This window comes from Astyanax mexicanus, chromosome 1 (genome assembly GCF_023375975.1).
Source record: "Astyanax mexicanus isolate ESR-SI-001 chromosome 1, AstMex3_surface, whole genome shotgun sequence".
Lineage (NCBI taxonomy): Eukaryota > Metazoa > Chordata > Actinopteri > Characiformes > Acestrorhamphidae > Astyanax > Astyanax mexicanus.
The window spans coordinates 108,250,931-108,270,581 of NC_064408.1; the positions used below are offsets into that span (position 1 = coordinate 108,250,931).

The 19,651-nt window shown below is 37.8% G+C and overlaps 2 protein-coding genes across 2 annotated transcripts; one reads left to right on the forward strand and one right to left on the reverse strand.

Annotated features, from left to right (window-relative positions):
- Window positions 1-1,450: 1,450 nt before the first annotated feature.
- Window positions 1,451-10,868, reverse strand: LOC103038905 (NIPA-like protein 2). Its single transcript, XM_022679890.2, has 12 exons — window positions 10,763-10,868; window positions 8,503-8,615; window positions 6,073-6,141; window positions 5,793-5,961; window positions 5,491-5,550; window positions 5,212-5,333; window positions 3,855-3,951; window positions 3,620-3,758; window positions 3,445-3,533; window positions 2,450-2,513; window positions 2,255-2,349; window positions 1,451-2,150 (listed from the first exon to the last, which is right to left on the reverse strand). Exons 2-12 carry the CDS (start codon window positions 8,506-8,508, stop codon window positions 2,044-2,046), a joined length of 1,017 nt encoding a protein of 338 aa, XP_022535611.1. The 5' UTR covers window positions 8,509-8,615; window positions 10,763-10,868; the 3' UTR covers window positions 1,451-2,043.
- A 3,829-nt stretch (window positions 10,869-14,697) lies between these two features.
- LOC103035925 (potassium voltage-gated channel subfamily S member 2) lies at window positions 14,698-18,372 on the forward strand. The gene is made up of 2 exons (XM_007243417.4): window positions 14,698-15,087; window positions 15,739-18,372. The coding sequence occupies exon 2, from the start codon at window positions 15,764-15,766 to the stop codon at window positions 17,195-17,197; it is 1,434 nt and encodes a 477-aa protein (XP_007243479.2). The 5' UTR covers window positions 14,698-15,087; window positions 15,739-15,763; the 3' UTR covers window positions 17,198-18,372.
- The last annotated feature ends 1,279 nt before the right edge of the window (window positions 18,373-19,651 follow it).

Below are 19,651 nucleotides of genomic sequence, written 5' to 3' on the forward strand. Positions count from 1 at the left end.
ACAGTGGCGATAAATGAACCAGATGTTTTCTGTCCTATTACATAAACATTCGATATGATTCAGAAAAGTATCAGTAATAATAAGTAATAATAATAAACAGTAATAATAAGTAATAATAATAAACAGTAATAATAAGTAACTAAAAACTCTTTTGACGTGCCATTTTACACTAAGATTTGTTGTTGCCCACATGTAGTTATTATTATTATTATATTAAAATGTACTCTTGTTGAGCCAATCAGGATATAGATCGCTCTGTTGTTAGGCAGATGTAGTGAGGGTGGAGTTTCAGCCAGAGTGTCAGGCAGGAAGAACTGTCCGATTCAAAAGTTCTGAAACACACGTCGGTGGACAACTGAAGGAGAACCCCCCACCCCCCATTTAACATCTGAAGAACTGCGCGCATCCATCCCACCCCCCCCCTCCCCCCAATCTCACTCACACCAAACTTCAAAACTTGAGAGCCCTGAGAAAGAGATTTACAAAAGCTTCACTTATATACACAGTAAATTATGGCTCTCAGTCATAGTTCAACACAGTATACAGATTTACATTTCTGTCTAAGATGCTAAGAATACTGAAAATGCTAATACTGTAATGTAATTCTAAAATTCATTTCCATTTTGAAATCAGTGTTGACTATGGAAGCCAATTTCTGACACTTGGAAAAAATTAAGGGTCCTTCGCTAAGTCATAATTTTGTGATAATGAGTCATAATTACGAGATGCTAGGTCATGATGCTAAGTTATATTTGACATAATACCCTCAGATTTAGTATCTCATAATCATGACTTACTATCTAATATTTATGCCTAGGGATGCACCCATGTGGGAATTCTGAGCCAATTTAAAAGAAGCCTGGCCAGTGATTGACAACTGTAGTAGAGCAGCCAGCACCGCTTGGTCCTTTTCCAGCATGCAAAATATCGATATATTGGTATTTACTATTTCAAAATAACAGTGTTTTAAAAATAACGACTTAGTATCTAAAAAAAAAAAAAAGACAGTATGGCAATAAAATAGGATAGCAACAAAACAAATATCACATTTAAATGACTTATCTCAATATAACGACTTAGTATCTTAACAATAGCAACTTAGAATCTGTGTTGCTTGGTCCTTTCTAGCATACAATAAATACATCAGCAAGTATCTGTTTGATATATTGGCTGTATCGACCGATACCAATTTAATTTCGATATTATTGTGCATGCCTAATTATGCCTCATATGTGTCTCATATTAAGTGACAAAAATGGTTACTTCCATAGTTAACAGTTGATTTAACATGTTTGTTGTGAAGATGTTTTGTAAGTATGTGTTTTTTTGCCACAGCAGTGCACGGCAAATACTGTCATTCTCCGTGTTTTCCTAGCCAAACAGATGGAGATGGGATGGAGTAATTGGGTAAGGGATTTTTTTTATCAGCTTAAAAACAGACTACTTTATTTTACCCAACAGTAGTGTTTATTACATTTCTGGATAACATAAATGAACAAAAATGTACAATTTTCTAAAACACATCAGTGCAAATGTTAGCTATAAATGATATCCACTGTTTAGAAAAAAAAATTGGCTTTTTCTTTTTAAAACAGTGTTTAATATCATAGGAACATTACCTATTAGCTGGTGCCCAACAAAAACTAGCATAGCTTTCATTAAACCTTTAAAATAGAACAGTAGATCAGACACAGGATCAGACTTTCTACTTCTTGGTACGACACTATGGTGTCAAAACACATTACAAAAGGAGATGTTTTCTGAATAGCACCTCTGGTGTTGTATATCAGAAGAAAACTGCTGCTAGGCTGCTGTTTTGTTTATATTGTGGTTTTAATAAATAAGATTAAATAAGGTCAGCAGCTATCTGATAATCATTGTATGTAAACCCAGAGCCTATTTGTAGTACTCGAGTACCATAGTTTCTTGGTCACAGACACACACACACACACACACAGTCTCCACACTCATATGCTCACAATTGCACACAGTACTCAGTCTGCCCTATTCTTATAGTCATTCGTGCAGCTCTTTGTTGCTCCACTAGATGTCCTCCTGCTCTGTGCTGCTGTTACAGACCAGTTTGGAAGCCAGAGCTCCATGCTTACTTTCTTTCTTCTCCGGCTGCACCTTGTCTGTATGTTTCTTACCTGTGAAACATAGATCTGTTACCATAAACACACTACATAACTCTTAACAACTGTCATCATTGTATTTTTTATTAAATTAATACACCTGTAAAAGGAACACTTACTTGAAACTTGTCCCATAGAGAAGAAAACTCTGTCGGTTTTGATTTTGGGTCGAGTCCTTGCGATCAAAAACACTCCACTAAACGCTAACAAACACCTGTAAATAAATACAGTAGAGGTCAATAAATACCATGGATTAACTAATTCATAATTTGTAAAAAGTTAGTGTTTCTGTTAACCAGTAATGCAGCACTTACCCACACACAAACATAAGGATGTATATAATTGATAAACCATAAAACTCCTCATAGAATAAAATCCCTACACACAAACAAGACAAGGATTGTAGTTAGAGCGCATTTAAATACTGCAAGTCACATGTGAAAAGAGGAAAGTCAAGTGGTCAGCTGAGACAAAAATATATGTAGGAATAAAGGCATTTCATCCCAAACACATTGTACCAACTGTTAAGCATGGTGGAGGTAGCATCATGCTTTGATTTGTAACTGGTTCATTGAGCTAAGTAAATGGAGTAATAAATGAAAGAAAGGTCAGAGTTTTTTAACATCAGGACAAACAATCAGACAGACAGATGATATGTCTGGATGTTCCAACAGGACAACAACCCTAAACACATGAATGATGGTTGTCCTGACCTCATATACAGCTCTGGAAAAAATTAATAGGCCACTTCAGTTTCTGAACTAGTTTATCTATTTTTGCTATTTATAGGTATATGTTTGAGTAAAATTAACACTGTTGATTTATTCTATAAACATTTCTCCCAAATTCCAAATAAAAATATTGTCATTTAGAGCATTTATTTGCAGAAAATGAGAAATGGCAGAAATAACAAAAAAAAAATGCAGAGGTTTCAGACCTCAAATAATGCAAATAAAACAAGATCATATTCAAAGTTTTAAGAGTTCTGAAATCAATTTTGGTGGAATAACCCTGGTTTTTAATCACAGTTTTCATGCATCTTGGCATGTTCTCCTCCACTAGTCTAACACACTGCTTTTGGATTACTTTATGCCACTCCTGGTGCAAAAATTCAAGCAGTTCAGTTTGGTTTGATGTCTTGTGATCATCCATCTTCCTCTTGATTATAATACAATTGATTATATTATAAATTTGGTAAAATCAAAGAAACTCATCATTTTTAAGTGGTCTCTATGTTTTTTACAGAGCTGTATATTCAAATATGTGGACTTGCTGGATGTGCTGGTTGGGCTTTAGACTCCTCTTGTACCTGCTATTACAGCACTGGCTGTGAAGAAGACATAATTGATAGGGACAATTTCAGTGGCATCAAACATCTTCATGGCCTCATTGAGAAATCTGTAGATAAAGAAACAGGAGGTCAAATTAATAGTAAATCCCTGCACAAAATATACACAAAAAATAGCAATATTTCGAAGACATACTTGATCTGGAACGCACAGGAGATGACCATGACCACGAACATGACGTAGAAGACGGGATAGGTGAGCTGCAGGTGACTCCCACGTATCGTCTCTGTGAGCATCCCAGACACAGCCTTCACTGAGATCACGGTCACAGAAGCTGACACACAAAGACACACATCAGTGAACATATAAACCACATATAAATAATTTAAATGCAGCAGTAGTGTGTGTGTGCAGTTGAGTGCATTCTTACCAAGCAGAGCCACCAACAGCATCACAATCACAATGTGGTTCACATTCCTGCACTTATACAGGAACAGCAGGATACAAAACAGAACCACTTCAATAAACTGGATAACAGAGAGATAGACAGAGAGGGATTAACAGAACAATCTGCAGAAAACAATCCTTAGCAGTAAAACAAATCTACAGAAGGTGCTGCTGTCTTACACTTTTATAATCTGAGCAGTTTACACAGATTGTAAACTGACATGCCAAAAGTAACAGGACAAAATTGTCTTTTTTCTATAGTAATGTTTTGTTATTAATGTGGGCAGCAAGTGACAGTGTGGGTGAGGTTGGGTGAGGGTGGGTGAGGGTGGGTGAGGGTGGGTGAGGGGGAGAAAGTGGGTTAGGAAATTAATGAAAACAATTGTAAAAAAAATGCAATATAATTAATCTCTGCTCTGTATTATTTTTCTATCTTGCTAACCCAATAGATAGAATGGTCAAAAAAAAAAAAAAACGGGACGGAAACTACTATCATGTCCCCTGATTTTGCCACATCCCACTGAAGTGATTTTTATTTTATATATGTATGAAATTATAATCCTAAAATTATTAGTATATATTAGAATTATGCCCTGATATTTTGACCATGTAACCATAAACAGAAAAAACATACTGTACATATCATATATTTCATGTCATTCTGAACCATTCATAGGTATTTATGTCATCAAATTATACTAACATGGAATAGTGTTGTATATGTAAATGATTGCAAAAAAACGGAAAAAAGCAAAAATAGAAATAGGCTACGTTCACATTACCAGGCTGAAGTATCTCAAATTTTTTGCTAAATGTGGCTCAGATTAGATTTTCTTTTCATGCCTGTGTGAAAGTGCCAAATTCGTTTTTTCTTTTTTTCAAATCAGATTTGAGTCAATTTTATATGTGGTCCTAAATCCATCGGATGCGCTACGTGCTTCTCTTTTGTATACACACATCTTTTGGTGCAGCTGTGCAGCTATAGCTGCAAAAACAGCAAAAGCAAACAGTCTGGCCTTTTTTTCTCCTCCTCGACCTGAGCATGAACTTCAGACCAGCTGTTCACTCTCCACTCCAGCAAAAGATGCTCCACATATGAGCTGCTAACACATTTATTTCCCTTTATAAAACTACAAGTCGTCTCTCACATATGACGTTGTTTTGTTGTTGGTGAAGAAGGCGACGTTTATACATGTATCAATGTGCGCATGTGAGGCGTTTCAGGGACAGATTCATTAATATTACACATATTAATATAATGTGAACCATCAAGATAGCCAAATCTGATCTGAGCAAAAAATCGGATTTGAGCAATGTGACAGCAAAAATGTAGCACCTACAAAGTAGGCTAGGAACTGCCAGCTGATTAGACAGCGCTCCACCATGTTGGCCGTGACATGAGGGGCAGAGTGAGGGGCGAAAGTCACCAGTAGATATGTCCCTGTAAGAGCAAGAGCGCCACCTGTGGAGCAAGCAGAATAAACACAGCACAGGATTTACGGGTATAGTGAACATTCTGAATACATGAGATTAAAGCACAATTATATTTAGTGGAAGTAACTGCTCACACAAGACCTTCCATAATGTCAATATGAAATATGAAAACCTGTGAAACTTACCCAGGAGATCAGAGGCTCGTAAAGTCTCTTTTAGGAACACCACAGAAATTACAGCACTGGCTAAAGCAGAGAGACACAGGGAGAAAGAGAAAAAATTAATGCCTATGAATGAATGCCTAATGTAATGTAATGTAATGTAATGCCACAGGTGGGTTTGTGTATGACTACCTTATGTACATTCAAACCTATCCTCTTTAATATAACTGCAACATAGGTTGCCAGGGAGGTATCAGGGGAAAAAAGCAGTGTGTAGCTGCTCAGTTTTCTGCAGAATTTTTTGGTATGTAGGCAGAGGAGCTTACCGATGACAGATACACAGCCAAGAGGAGCGATCAGAGAGGCTGGAGCAAATCCATACGCAGCAAAGTTGCCCAGCTCCCCAAGTCCCATGAGCAGAATGCCGCACCACCACAAGCGGCTGGTGTAGTATGGCTTGCTGCCCCGCTGGGACTGTCGTATGTGGGTGTACTTCTACACCGAGAGAGTGAGAGTCAGATTTAGCAGTGAGCAGTGAGTTTATATCTAATTCAGACTCAGAAAAAAAAGTGGAATGATTGTTGTTGTCTTTGAATTTTCACTGACCTGAATGTTTAGGGAGATACTGATGAGGAAGTTGCCACTCACTGCAATGATGATCCCCAGGATATATACCTAAAAACAGGTGGCACAGACACACAATACACACACACACAGCACATGTATCAGGTCACATTACATCACACATTTTATCTATTTCAATCTTGTCTAAACTAAAATGACAACAGAGAATTTAACAACATTTCTAAGATCTGTGAAAAATTATATGCTGGAGAAGAAAACAAAAAACATGCAAAAACACATATAATTACCTGATAAACAAATACACCTGACAATAAAATAATCAATAAATATATGGACGCCCTGATAATAAGTTCTGCTACTGTTCTGTTATAATGCGTAGAAGATGAACTGATTATCAATTACTTATACACACAACCGTTTTGCATTATTTTTTGTTTTGTACAATTTTAGACTGAAAATAGATAAGTTTAGGCACTCTAAAAGATTCAAGCACTTATACAATGGTCTAGGCCCAAATTCCATGCCCATGTGGGGAATGTATGGGCAGCCCAATTGAAACTGAAAGTTTTGTCACAGGGTTTCATATTGTCCTCTCATTGTTTTTATTAATTAGATTAATACTAGTTAGGTTAGATTAATACATTTTTCTTTTTAATTAAATATACAAGACAGCACAAGTTATAAAAGTGTCATTTCAATCCAGCTCAGTCTGATTACTAATAATAAGAAGGCAGTATATGCAAATATTTGAAATAGACGTGGAACAAATGCATCACAGAATATTTCAGTCTTTCAGAATATTTGTTTACAGCTTTTCAGTTAATCGCTAGCAGCTTATGAGATAAAGTGTTTTATCTTTTTGCCAATCAGCTTTAATCACAGGAGCACACATCTTTCTAAAACACATGGATCTTTAAAATGGGCTGTGAACATTACTGTGCACCATGTCATGGAGGCTTAAGCAACATCCCTCTTTCTTATTATAGTAAACTGTAGTGAAACTAGGATTTAAAGCCTGCATACGTGTGTGCGTGTGTGTGTGTGTGTGTGTGTGTGTCTGAGGGAGAGTGGAATGAGAGTCAATTATTTTGACAGGTTAGCCCGGATTAGCCCGCAGGGAGGATCTGTACACACACACACACACACACACACACACACACACACACACACACACACACACACACACACAGTAGTAGGGATCAATTTCACAGGCAGCACATTCACACACACAAAAAATGAAACATATACCTTTAATGAAACAGAGGAAAAATAATCAAACACAATATCCGTATGTCATCACCAGTTCTAACCAGTACATAATCATAAGTGTGTTAAGCCTGAAAGAAAGAGGATAGCACACCAATATTGGCCCCCTAAACAGCAAATATGTCAATCCATTAGCAAGTAGCTTAGCATTCTCTATGCGTTATAAATATGTAAAGGGTCTTGTTTGCATTGAAGTGATAATGCAGTTCAATTAAATGCAAGGAAACTTGATGCAATTTCACAGACACTGCCGTGACTGATCCGGGGATCGCTGATTCGATTGCCATCAGCAGCCGGAGTCTGAGCGAGAACATTGCTAATGATGTGGTGGACATGTGGGTGGTGTAATTGGCCTATGAAATAGAGGAAATAATGGAATCAATGTACAGCTCTGGAAAAAAGGAGAGACCACTTATAAATTATGAGTTTCTTTGATTTTACCAAATTAAAAACCTCTGGAATATAATCAAGAGGAAGATGCATGATCACAAGCCATCAAACCAAGCTGAACTGCTTGAATTTTTGCACCAGGAGTAGCATATATTTATCCAAAAGCAGTGTATAAGACTGGTGGAGAAGAACATGCCAAGATACATGAAAACTGTGATTAAAAACCAGGTTTATTCCACCAAATATTGATTTCTAAACTCTTAGAAACTTTATAAATATGATCTTATTTTCTATGCATTATTTCAGGTCTAAAAGCTCTGCATCTACTTTTTTGTTATTTCAGCCATTTTTAATCATCTTCAAATAAATGCTCTAAATTACAATATTTCTATTTGGAATTTGGGAGAAATGTTGTCTGTATAGAATAAAACAATAATGTTCATCTACATATAAATAGCAAAATAAGGGAAACTGATTCAGAAATTTAAGTGGTCTCTTATTTTTTTTCAGAGCTGTATATAATATTTTTCATTGAATTACTGAGCTAAATGTAACTGTTGCTTATACACCTATATAACTTTAATAAAGGTAAATGTTAGGCCTTTCCTCCTGCTTCTTGAGGATTGTGATTACCCAACCCAAAAGAAGAGTATTACATAATGGATTGTGTTGTTTTTTTTTTCTTTATCCAGTTATTGTATAGTTTGTTATTTTGGTGAAAAAGACTGTAATTTGACTATTGATTGTAATTTAAAGGTGTCATTTGAATGGTAATTTGAGCTGTGGCTCATGTACCTCCATGATGGATCTTCAGGTGTGGCTCCAACGAGGCATCAGAGAAGAGAGAAGCTCTCAGTTAGAGTGCTGCACACACTCACACACCCTTTTGCAGTGTGCTTTTACATTTACTGTGGAGAGAATGAATGAGAAATATAAATTTATAAGATACAGAGCAATGTAACAGAGGCTTTTACAAGTCTGCTCAGTGGGTTAGCGGTTAGCACGGCAAATTAACACAGGGGTCCATTGTTAGCAGATTCCTTTTTCTGACATAATCACACGTGACCTGCGCAATTGCATCATTAGCATGTGTGAGATCAGCGCATCCATTCATTCATCCTTTCTTTCTCCTTCTTACTCTTTCTGATTCTCTCTTTCTTTCCCTTTCTGATCCACTCTTTGTTCCTCCTCCTCCTCAGCAATGCCACAAACCCCTTAGTCACTCATAATAATACAATAAACATTTAGGTCCATTTCCCAGACAGAGGTTTAAGGTTTCTTTCAATGGAAAATATCCATTTAAAAGTCCGGGACCAGGCTTAATCCCTGTCTGGGATACACTCTTAAAAACAAGAATGCTTCAAATGGTTATTTGAGTGATGCCATGTAGCAGAGCTAATTCATCATGACTCCGTAAGATCCAATTACAGAAAATCTCCTCAAGCCAGTGTCTAGTAGCTACTAATATTAGAAATATTTCAGTATCACAAATACAATTACAATTCAGTACATTTTAACGATGTTTAGTTTCCACACAGTACTGGATGAATTATTAATAACAAATACTCTAAATAATGTTCTTTTCCTGTTTCAAGTTTTTTAAATGAAACAATGTTTCAAACAATTTTAAAATATTTACTTTTGCTTGACAATACTGTTTTAAATCATCGTTAATCATACATTAAATATGTAAAGTAGCTCAAAAGTCAAAAATGTAGTTATGTCAATCATAGCACGCTTCCTTGTGCACAGATCTGATTGGCTGAGTAGTGTCACGTGTTAATTTCAACACATGCCAATAGTCTTTGATTTGTCTGGGCCTAAACCTGTACTATAAACACTACAAAAACACTACAAAATATATAATAAAACACTCACTATACTGCAGTCTGTTTATTTCTTACTTTTTGGTTCTATAGATATGTAGGTTTAAATGACATCAACATTTTTAGTGCTTTGGAAAATTTTAAAGATTTGAAAGAAACATGTTTTTTTTTATGGAATCAAATGTGTTTCTTCTATGGTTTCACTCAAAGGACCACCTTCAGCTTAGGAGTGCATTATGCATTGAACTGTATTAAACATTTAAAAATGTTTTTTTCATCTTCTGTAACTTTGCTCTTTTGGAGATATCAGTTTTTGCGATGATATGGAAAAACAGGCATATGGATTTTGTCACAACATTAACATTATCTCTTAAAAACTGTGACGTTAACGGCAGAAGCCAAAAAAAACCCTTATGTTTTTAATTGACTCAGTATAAAAAGTTTATATACCATTTTTTGGAGATTTTTATTGGTCATTGATCTGATCAACATTTGACACAATGTAATGAACATCTGCCAGATTCACAAAAATGTAAAAAAATGGCAACATTTGAGCTAAACGTTTTTCATGAAACAGCAATGATATACTGAACTATATATGTATGTATAGTACATATATAGATATATAACTCTATCTGTGTAGATATAGATACAATTTTGTTGCTACCCAATGAAAAACAGCAACTTTACAGGAAATAGAAAAGTTTAAAAATAGTTTATTTCAGATCATTTTGAAGTATTATTATTATTGGTCTGTTCATCAAGAAAAGCTGGCACAGTGTAGTGTGTTTAAATTATGTAGTAAACTACAAATCGACAAAAATGGAGATACATGTTTTTCATTGGACAGCGACAATATATGCCTCAGGTCACTGTGTATTATAAAACATCAAAGACAGTCATAAAACATTTTAATCTATTAAAGCTTTGAAAAACTTGAAAAAAATGTCTGTATTAATCACAGTTGTAGTTAACATTGTCACATGGGAAACTAGGCCTGGGTTAAAACAAAGCTCAACCATATTATTAATAAACAAATCACAAAACAGGTCTTCAACACAACACAACACACAACCCCAAAAAGTCATGTATTGATGCAAGCAAGCCTAACCATTAGTTACAGTTCATACAATCAATTACCAGACTAAGAAAAGCAAGCGGACAGAGCTAGGCCTCCAGCTTAACCTCAAACCCGGAGTTATTGTTAATGTAATAAAATAAAACACTACCTCTAACAGAGCAGCTTCTATGCAGCAGAATCTGTTCAGTGCTGCTGGTGGGATGGAGCCAGAAGTCTTCAGCAGAGTGAGAGAATGTGTGACTGTACAGGACGCTTTGTGCAGAAACGGACAATAGTGGTCTGTACTGCTGTGGCACTCAAATGCAAAGAGAGACAGGGGTGGGCCTGCAGAAAGCAACTGGGGAGGGGTGGTGGTGGAGGGCAGCAGGGCAGCGGTCCACTAGGATGGAGACCATCAGCTTCAGCTGTCAGGACACTAGAGCTATTCACACAGGGCCTGCTCCTCTGCCTACCACAGCACCACTAACATACTGACACTCTGTGTGTGTGAGAGAGAGTGTGTGTGTGTGTGTATTTGTGTTACTGTGTGTTGTACCTGTATCAAAAGGCTCAAACATAATTAGACAAACCAATAAAGAATGGCAAACTGCTAATTTACTGTATGTATACTCACAAAGAAAGCCAGCATTTTCAGTATATAATGTTATAGTATAATATACACTACAGTGGTGGACTGTAGGCAGGAGTGAAGAAATAAAGCAGGACATGCCTTCTGTACACACTTGAGTCCACTACTGATACACTATACACTATCATTACAATTTGGACACACCTTCTCATTTATCAATTCAGTTATCTCAACAACTAAGCCTAAATTCAAAACAGAACATTGAGGGTAAAACCTCTTATTATTTAATTCTTATAATTTGGTGTAGTATAAAAGAAATAGGTTTTCATCCATTTTTCCAGTGTTCTAGTTTTTTGAATTTCAGGAAAAAATTAAAAATTAATCTTCTCTCAATTTTCTGATTTTTCATCTTATATCAAAAGTAAGTTTCACTATACCATCAGATTGTTGTTCCAAGACGCAAAAATGGGGAAAAAAGGGAAGATTCTGTTTTGTTTAATTCTGTTAGCAAAAGTAAAAAAAAAAACAGATACATTTATTTTTCACCAAAATAAAAAAAGATAATAATCAAGTTTTATATCTGATTTTCTATGTTCAAATTTAGCCGGAAACGATCAGACAATTAAATTCATAAACGTTACACTGACCTTCTTGTCACTGAATACAATCAGATCCTCTCAGCAACAAATAAATGAGCAGGGGTACCAATACATTTGCCCACTTTAGTGCATAACATATGGGGACATTTATAATATCCAGATATGCTGAAATGTTACCAAAAATACAAAAGGGTTATGACCCTATGTCCCTTTCATGGAAATTCAAAATCCTTAATTTACTGCAATGGGAAAGCAAGTTTGGGTAAATTTCCAATATTATTCCAGACATCTCACCTCAACATCTGTAAAGTTGATTCCCATGTCATCTGCTTTTAATTGACCAGAGCAGCTCTTTAATTAACAGCACATTATTCCATTGTCTCCTGCCTTCCCTCTAGTGGTCAGTGTGGATATGTACATGTTAATGTTCACTGAACAACAACAGCTGGTTTAGTATAAAGCATGTGCAGCTCAGATGGATAATAGACATCCTCTCTTCTCTGATGCTCTGTGCTGGTTGGAGCAGCAGCAGTTGATGTGGTGAATTGAGCTGGTGGGCAGTATGAGCTCCTCCTTAATATCCATAAAACAGCAGAGTTTCTTTGCTTCCACCTGACTAGTGAAACAGTGAGTGAGTATGTGGGAGGGAAGCTGCAGTGAGTGTGTGTGTGTGTGTGTGTAAGTGGGTGAGTGAATGTGTTTTATCTTGCAAACCTTAAGGTCAGTGTTAGATTTTGTGTCACGATTATTTTAATAATTTTCATTAATAGTTTTTTGTTATAAATTAAACACCGTGTTTGCTCTAAAGATTATGTAACTTTCTAAATGTTGACATCTAGTCATGTGAGTCATGAAATACACAAAAAAGATACTTTGGACCAACTTAAAAAATATACTTTAATTTAATAAATTAATTAATAAATTACACCCAAATACATTAGACTCTTTGTTAGACTCTAACTATCAATCCTTTGTTTCCTTTGTTGTATATATATATAAAGAAAATGCTTGGTTGCCTGGTAACAGCGTTAAAGGCTGTAAGAGCAAGTTACGTTTTTCTTTGTTGCTGAGTGTGAGGACATGCTAGCTGAACACTGTGTTGTTCACACTTGGGGTGGTCGTGATGAGGGCCAGTTTCATCCTAATGTTTTTGATGGTCTTTGCGATGGCACTTAAGGATACTTTTAAAGTGTTTGAAGTTTTTCGGGTTGACAGACCTTGTTTTAATTGGTTATAATATAGTTTTATATTATATAATATAGTTTTCTTGGCATAATATAGATTAGAAAATTACTCAAATAGAGCTATTCACTGTATACCAACCATACCTCTTCACAACTTTACAACTGATGCTCTTAAACACATTAACTCTTGATCATTTCAGAGCACAGCTGTTAACTGAAAGCCATTCCAGGTGACTCTACCTCATAAAGCTGCCTGAGAAAATCCAGCCAAGATGCGCAAAGCTGTCTCTATCTAAACAAGAGAAGCTACTTTAAATAATCTAAAATATGAAACATATTCTGGTTTGTTTAACACTTTTTATATTACTAAATTATTCTGTATTTTTTTTGTTTATAGTTTGATGACTTTCGTATTAATATGCAAAAAAATATTTAAATAATGAAAATGCCAAATTTAAGGTGTGTCCAAACTCTGGACTGGTTCTGTATATATTTTCAGTATTTGCATATAGCATATGTAAGACCTTCTACCAAAGTAAGTACCACTGCTTGTATCATTGCTTGATCTGTATCTCTAAGTAGTGATGGGTAATAGTTACATTACCACCATAATTCACTGCCTGGCCAAAAAAGGTTGCCACCCACATAATAAGATCTCACACTCTTATATTTCATTATACCGCCTTTAGCTTTCATTGTGGTACACATTAACTTATTTTAATCCAGTGTTGCATTAATTTTTCACCAAGATCTTTCAGCATTGATGATGGCAGAGTCTGACCGCTGCACAAAGTCTTCTCAAGCACATCCCAAAGATTCTCAATGAGGTTAAGGTCTGGACTCTGTGGTGAACAATCCATGTGTGAAAATAAGGATCTCATGCTCCCTGAATCACTTTTTTTTACAGTTCCAGCCCCATGAATCCTGATATTGTCATCTTGGAATATGGCCATGCCATCAGGGAAGAAAAAATCAATTGATGGAATAACCTGGTCTATATTCAGTATATTCAGGTAGTCAGCTGACCTCATTCTTTCATACTGTTGCTGAACTTAGACCTGCAGACCAACTGCAGCATCAACCCCACACCATTTATTTACTTTTTACTTACTTAAATCCATGTGGAGACTTTTTGTTTGGCCAGGCAGTGTATTACTAATCAAAATATCAAAATAATACTATAAAAATGATAAGGAATTTTGATGTAGTCTTATGTGAGTAATTTAGGGTGTTTATATATATATATATTTTAATGTAGACCTTTTTCAATACGCCTGGGCCTTAAATGACTCATAGACCACATTTCAGTCAGAGCACAGACCCCTATTCATAAATCTCTAGTGACGCCCTGCTGTGAATATACAGGGTTACAACTGTAGCACATGCAAGTGCGTGAGGTCCTGAGCGCCCACCAGCGTGCATGACATGAGTCTTACATAATATTAATACATTGCAAAATAATATTCTATTAATATCCTATTAAATCTAGTGTTATGTTGTTATTTATTAATTGCATATGCTTACATTGTAAACATGTGCTCGAAAGCATTGATTTATAAATGACCTATATTTCCTCCCTCTTTTTTATAAATATCTGTGTATAATGCATTAGATGTCAGTTATTACAGATCATCGATATCAGTTTATTATTATTATAGGTGTTGTTGAGGCACGCGCGCCCCTGCAACTGCTGTTCTCGTGATTTGGGGGAGCTGTCCGTTTCAGCACCGCTGCTGAAGATCGTGCGCTACAGCCTACGTGTTGCTGCGCAGCAACACAGCTCAGCCAGGCGAGGATCTGCGGGGATTTCCATCGACTGAGACAAAGAGCACGAAGATGGAAGATCGTTCAAGACTGTGCTTTACTCCTGCACGCCTGAGATCCTTTGTAGGAGCTGTTATTATCTCGTGAAGGGGGGATAAGGAGACCCCCAGTCTTTAAGAATGCCTGAGAGGCAGAGGAGCGTCTGGAGGGTATAGTGAGCATAGTGAAGATTGTGTGAGACGCTGGCTGGATCCACCCCCAGTCCTCTTAGTATTAAACTCAGACTCATTTCAGAGTCAGTTTAATGGAATCACCCGGCTAATTCCTACCATCAGAGCCAAGGACTTTCAGTAGTAGAGTAAGTGAAGCATGTTTACTATCTGATCTGTTGCTTTGCGAGACTGACTGGAAGGGAGGCATTTTTGAAGCAAGATCTAAGAGCTAAGAGGATTTGCATCAATCACTGATCACTGATCTCTAAATTAAGATTGTGTTTTTTTTTTTGGTGAATGAGTGTTTAAGACAACTTTAAGAAAACGAGCATACTGCATGCTGTGCATTTCCTACTATGAAAGGGATTAGTGTTACTACACTAATGGCAATGAGATAATATTTTTGTAACCTAGTTCTTGTAAAAATATCATACTATCTGCCAAGTGTCCAATCTTATCCGTAATGCCAATTCTGATTCCACTTTTTTATCCCCTTGTTTAACATGCCAGTGTCAGTACACACTTCTATAGCTCTATAGCCAAAGAATATCCCCAATCAATTTACACAGACTACAGTCCCTGAATAATATGCCTTAGTACGTGATACGCTGTGTAATGTTAAGGGGTTAATCAACTGGTCAGTTTTCCAACAACTTGCAACATCTGCTTCTGGTTGCCTGGCATAAGAATGAATTAATGAAATCTTAATGAATAAGACTGGACACCCACACATCAAAACCAACAACTCAAGGTATTTTAAACAAGCACTCCTTTTAATCTCTGTTTTCTCCTCCAAGATCCACCCAACAAGAACCTCAAGACATGACCGGACAGAGTCTCAAGGGTTTAAATGGAGCCAGTGCAGAAAACAGCGCCATATGCATCAACGTAGGAGGTTTCAAGAGGCGACTTCTATCAAACATCCTCTGCCGTTTCCCAGAGACAAGACTAGCTCGTTTGCTTCAATGCCAGTCAAAGGAATCGATCCTTGAACTGTGCGATGACTACGACGATGCAGAAAAGGAGTTCTATTTTGACAGGAACCCTGCACTTTTCCCCTACGTCCTGAACTTCTACAATACAGGTCGCTTGCATGTTATGGGTGAGCTCTGCATTTTCTCCTTCAGCCAGGAAATTGAATACTGGGGCATCAATGAGTTCTTCATCGACTCCTGTTGCAGCAGCACCTACCACTGCAGGATAATGGAGCCGGATCGAGAGGAGTGGGAGGACAAGAGTGATGAGGGGAGTACTACTTCTTCTTTCGATGAGATCTTGGAATTCTACAGTGATGCTGCCAAGTTTGACAAACAGCCACTGGGCAGCATTAGGAGAAAGATCTGGCTGATGCTGGACAATCCTGGCTACTCCATACCCAGTCGTGTCATCAGTGTCTTTTCCATTCTGGTGGTTCTGGGGTCCATAGCTACCATGTGCATGAACAGCATGAGTGAGTTTGCTCTGCAGGACAGTGAAGGCCTTCCTCAGGAAGATCCTCGCTTTGAGACTGTTGAGCATTTTGGAATAGGTTGGTTCACCTTCGAGCTCATAGCGAGGTTCATGGTGGCGCCAGACCTCCTCCACTTCTTCGAGCACCCTCTGAACCTGATCGACCTGGTGTCCATTCTGCCTTTCTACCTCACGCTTCTGATTAACCTGGTGGTTGAAAGCAGTCCTGCACTGGCCAACCTGGGCCGTGTCGCTCAGGTGCTCCGGCTGATGCGTGTCTTCCGAATCCTCAAACTGGCACGGCACTCAACAGGTCTGCGATCTCTTGGAGCTACTCTGAAAAACAGCTACAAGGAAGTAGGGCTGCTGCTATTATACCTGGCGGTGGGGGTGTCCTTCTTCTCTGTGATGGCCTACACCATTGAAAAGGAGGACAATGATGGACTGACCACCATCCCAGCCTGCTGGTGGTGGGCCACAGTTAGCATGACGACAGTGGGCTATGGAGATGTGGTGCCAGGGTCTATCGCAGGGAAGCTCACTGCCTCTGCTTGCATTCTGGCAGGCATCTTGGTGGTAGTGCTGCCCATCACGCTCATCTTCAACAAGTTCTCCTTGTTCTACAAGAGACAGAAGCAGCTGGAGATTGCTATGAGGAGTTGTGATTTTGATGAGGAAATTAAGGAGGTGCCCTCGATGAATCTGAGGAACTATTACGCCCATAAAGTGAAGTCACTCATGGCGAGTCTGTCAAATATGAGTCGCAGTTCTCTCAGTGAGCAAAGCCTGAATGATTCTCTGCAGTAGCCCAAAGCCTTGACTGCAAACTCCCTTGAATGGCTTTAGAGAATGGAAATATTCAATTTGTGTCCAGAGCACTCTGCTGTATGAAATAGTTCTGTCACACTGTCTGATGTTGGCTGGGTTTTCAATTTTCCTGCACTGCCATTCTAAAACGATGACTGATTTGTGTGTTTGCTGTCAGTGTTCTTGAAAACAGTCTGTTTTTCACTATGAGTGAATGCGTTTACATGCACATCATGATCTGATTATAAACTGATTTCCGCAGCAAAAATGCTTTTTTTGCCTAGGTTTGACTTCCTATTATTCCAAATTGCTATAGTAATATTACTTGAAACATATATCTCAAATGCATAAGTATGATATATTTATGAATACAGTGGTGTGATATGGCAGCCTTTTGATTTTGATTTTTTATTGGACTCCAAATCTGGTCTATATATATTTTCTTTAAATTCTGTTTATTGAGCTGTAAACTCTTTTCTTTTTCATTTTAAGTCTCTGCACGACGAGTGCAATCATCTTCTCCCCAAGCTCAGCTGTGCACACGGCTACCGTAAAAAACATGGTTTAGATGTGCACTCCAACCTTAAATCGCATCTGGTTCTGTGTGATTATTGGCTGGCTTTAAAGCAAAAATTGCATTATTGACCTACTCAAATCTCCCATTTGTTTTCCCATTATAAGATTAAACACACTTATCAGATTACTAGCAAAATCCAATGATCTTTAGTAGTAATTGGATAACTATGTGCATGTAAACACACTCAGGGTTTGGATGCAGGTTTAGAATTTCTCTGTTTTTACACCAGTGATATTCACTGATCCCCAACACACCACTCTAGCATTTACTCACTGAAAAATGAACATAACCCTATTTTACCAGCCATACAGTGATTTAACCAATGCTGTTCCAGTGAAATTCAATCTGTGGCAATGTAACAATGTTTTCTCAATGTTGGAGTTCTGTACTTGAATCCTGGTAGGGCACATGTATTCAGTGTTGTATAATTAACAGTCTGAATATGTTGTCTCGATATGTGCAGGAATATACCCCTCCTGCCAGTGGTGTCTCTTATGAGAGTTTCAGTGTTTAAATGTTAAGTGGGAACACCGTTTCTGAATCACATGTAACAACTGTTAAATTGCACAAGTAAAGAAACACAAGCTTTTATAAATATTGTAATGTGTCTTTAATGTTTTATTTTCTTTAATTCTCTGAAACACCCAAATGTCATGGGATAGCAGGCTGCAACTTGATTGTGAAATATTGCATGGCAATATAAGGTATGGCTTGAGAATGGTAACACCAGTATAATTTGTAAGGTGTTATCTTGTGTGAGGTTGAACACTGCCTAATGTGCTCATGGCAAGCCGACCCAAATTTTCCTAGTTAGAGTCAGGACTGTTTTTCTTGATTTATATATTGATCTCTGTGGCTCTGGCAATAATTACATCCACATTCAGTAAAGACAGCAATTAGAGTCTCAAAGTAATGCTCTAAAATCTAGTAAAATGCCTTCCATTGACAGGAGAGACAATCCAGGAATAAGTGGACATGTAAATTGATGGATGGATGGATATTATGACTGACGAATGGGAACATGCTTTTGACAGGGTGCTGCTATGAAAAGCGCTGTGAGCCACAAGAGATCAGTATTCACTATGACAGCTTCAAAGTGCTACTCCAGTTAGCCGCTTGAAAACAAATTGGCCCAATATCATGCTCACTAGTGGGCTTTGCATGCTTATACAAATCTCAATTCAGAAGTGCAGAGAGGCCTAACTATATTTGGGTTTAGGCTGTTTTCTGGATGGCAGCATACAGCATATGGTCAGAAATGTTGGGACACCTGCTCATTCATTCATTTCTAAAATCCAGAGCATGATTTTAATTGTAACTGTCTGTACTGTCGAGGGAAAACTTTTTATTAGGTTTGGAGTGTTGCACTGAGGATTTGATTGCATTCAGAGACAAGATCTTTAGCAAGGTCAGGATGCTGGAATTTTTGGTAGCACAGTTAGTTAACTTCACAGTCAGTTTCCACAGCAGTACCATCTTTTTGAGACTATTTTATTTTTCCAAAAATCTTCAGAGCACCTTGTAATCCGGGGAGAACCACCAGGGCTGGCTAACGCTGCTAACCGGGACTGGCTAGCACAGCCGAGACTGGCTAGCACTGCTAACCACAGTTTGCTGTGCTGCTAACTGGGACTGGCTAGCACAGCTAACTGAGGCAGGCTAGCACTGCTAAACACAGCTGGCTATGCTGCTAGCCATGGCTGGGTAGTACCGCAAATCAGGGCTGACTAGCCCTGCTAACCGGGTCTGGCTATGCTGCTAACTGTGGGCTGGGCATGCTGGTAACTAGGGCTGGTTACCACTGCTAACCAGTGCTGAGTAGTGCTGCTAACCGGGGCTGGCTATGCGGCTAACTGGGGTTGGTTAGCGCTGCTAAC

Coding starts and splice junctions, on each gene's coding strand:
- LOC103038905 (XM_022679890.2), bottom strand. Junction 3,952..5,211: donor GGCAGTTCCTAGCCTACTTT/GTAGGTGCTACA, acceptor TCTGTTATCCAG/TTTATTGAAGTGGTTCTGTT. Junction 2,151..2,254: donor CTCTATGGGACAAGTTTCAA/GTAAGTGTTCCT, acceptor TATGTTTCACAG/GTAAGAAACATACAGACAAG.
- LOC103035925 (XM_007243417.4), top strand. CDS start 15,764: ATGACCGGACAGAGTCTCAAGGGTTTAAATGGAGCCAGTGCAGAAAAC.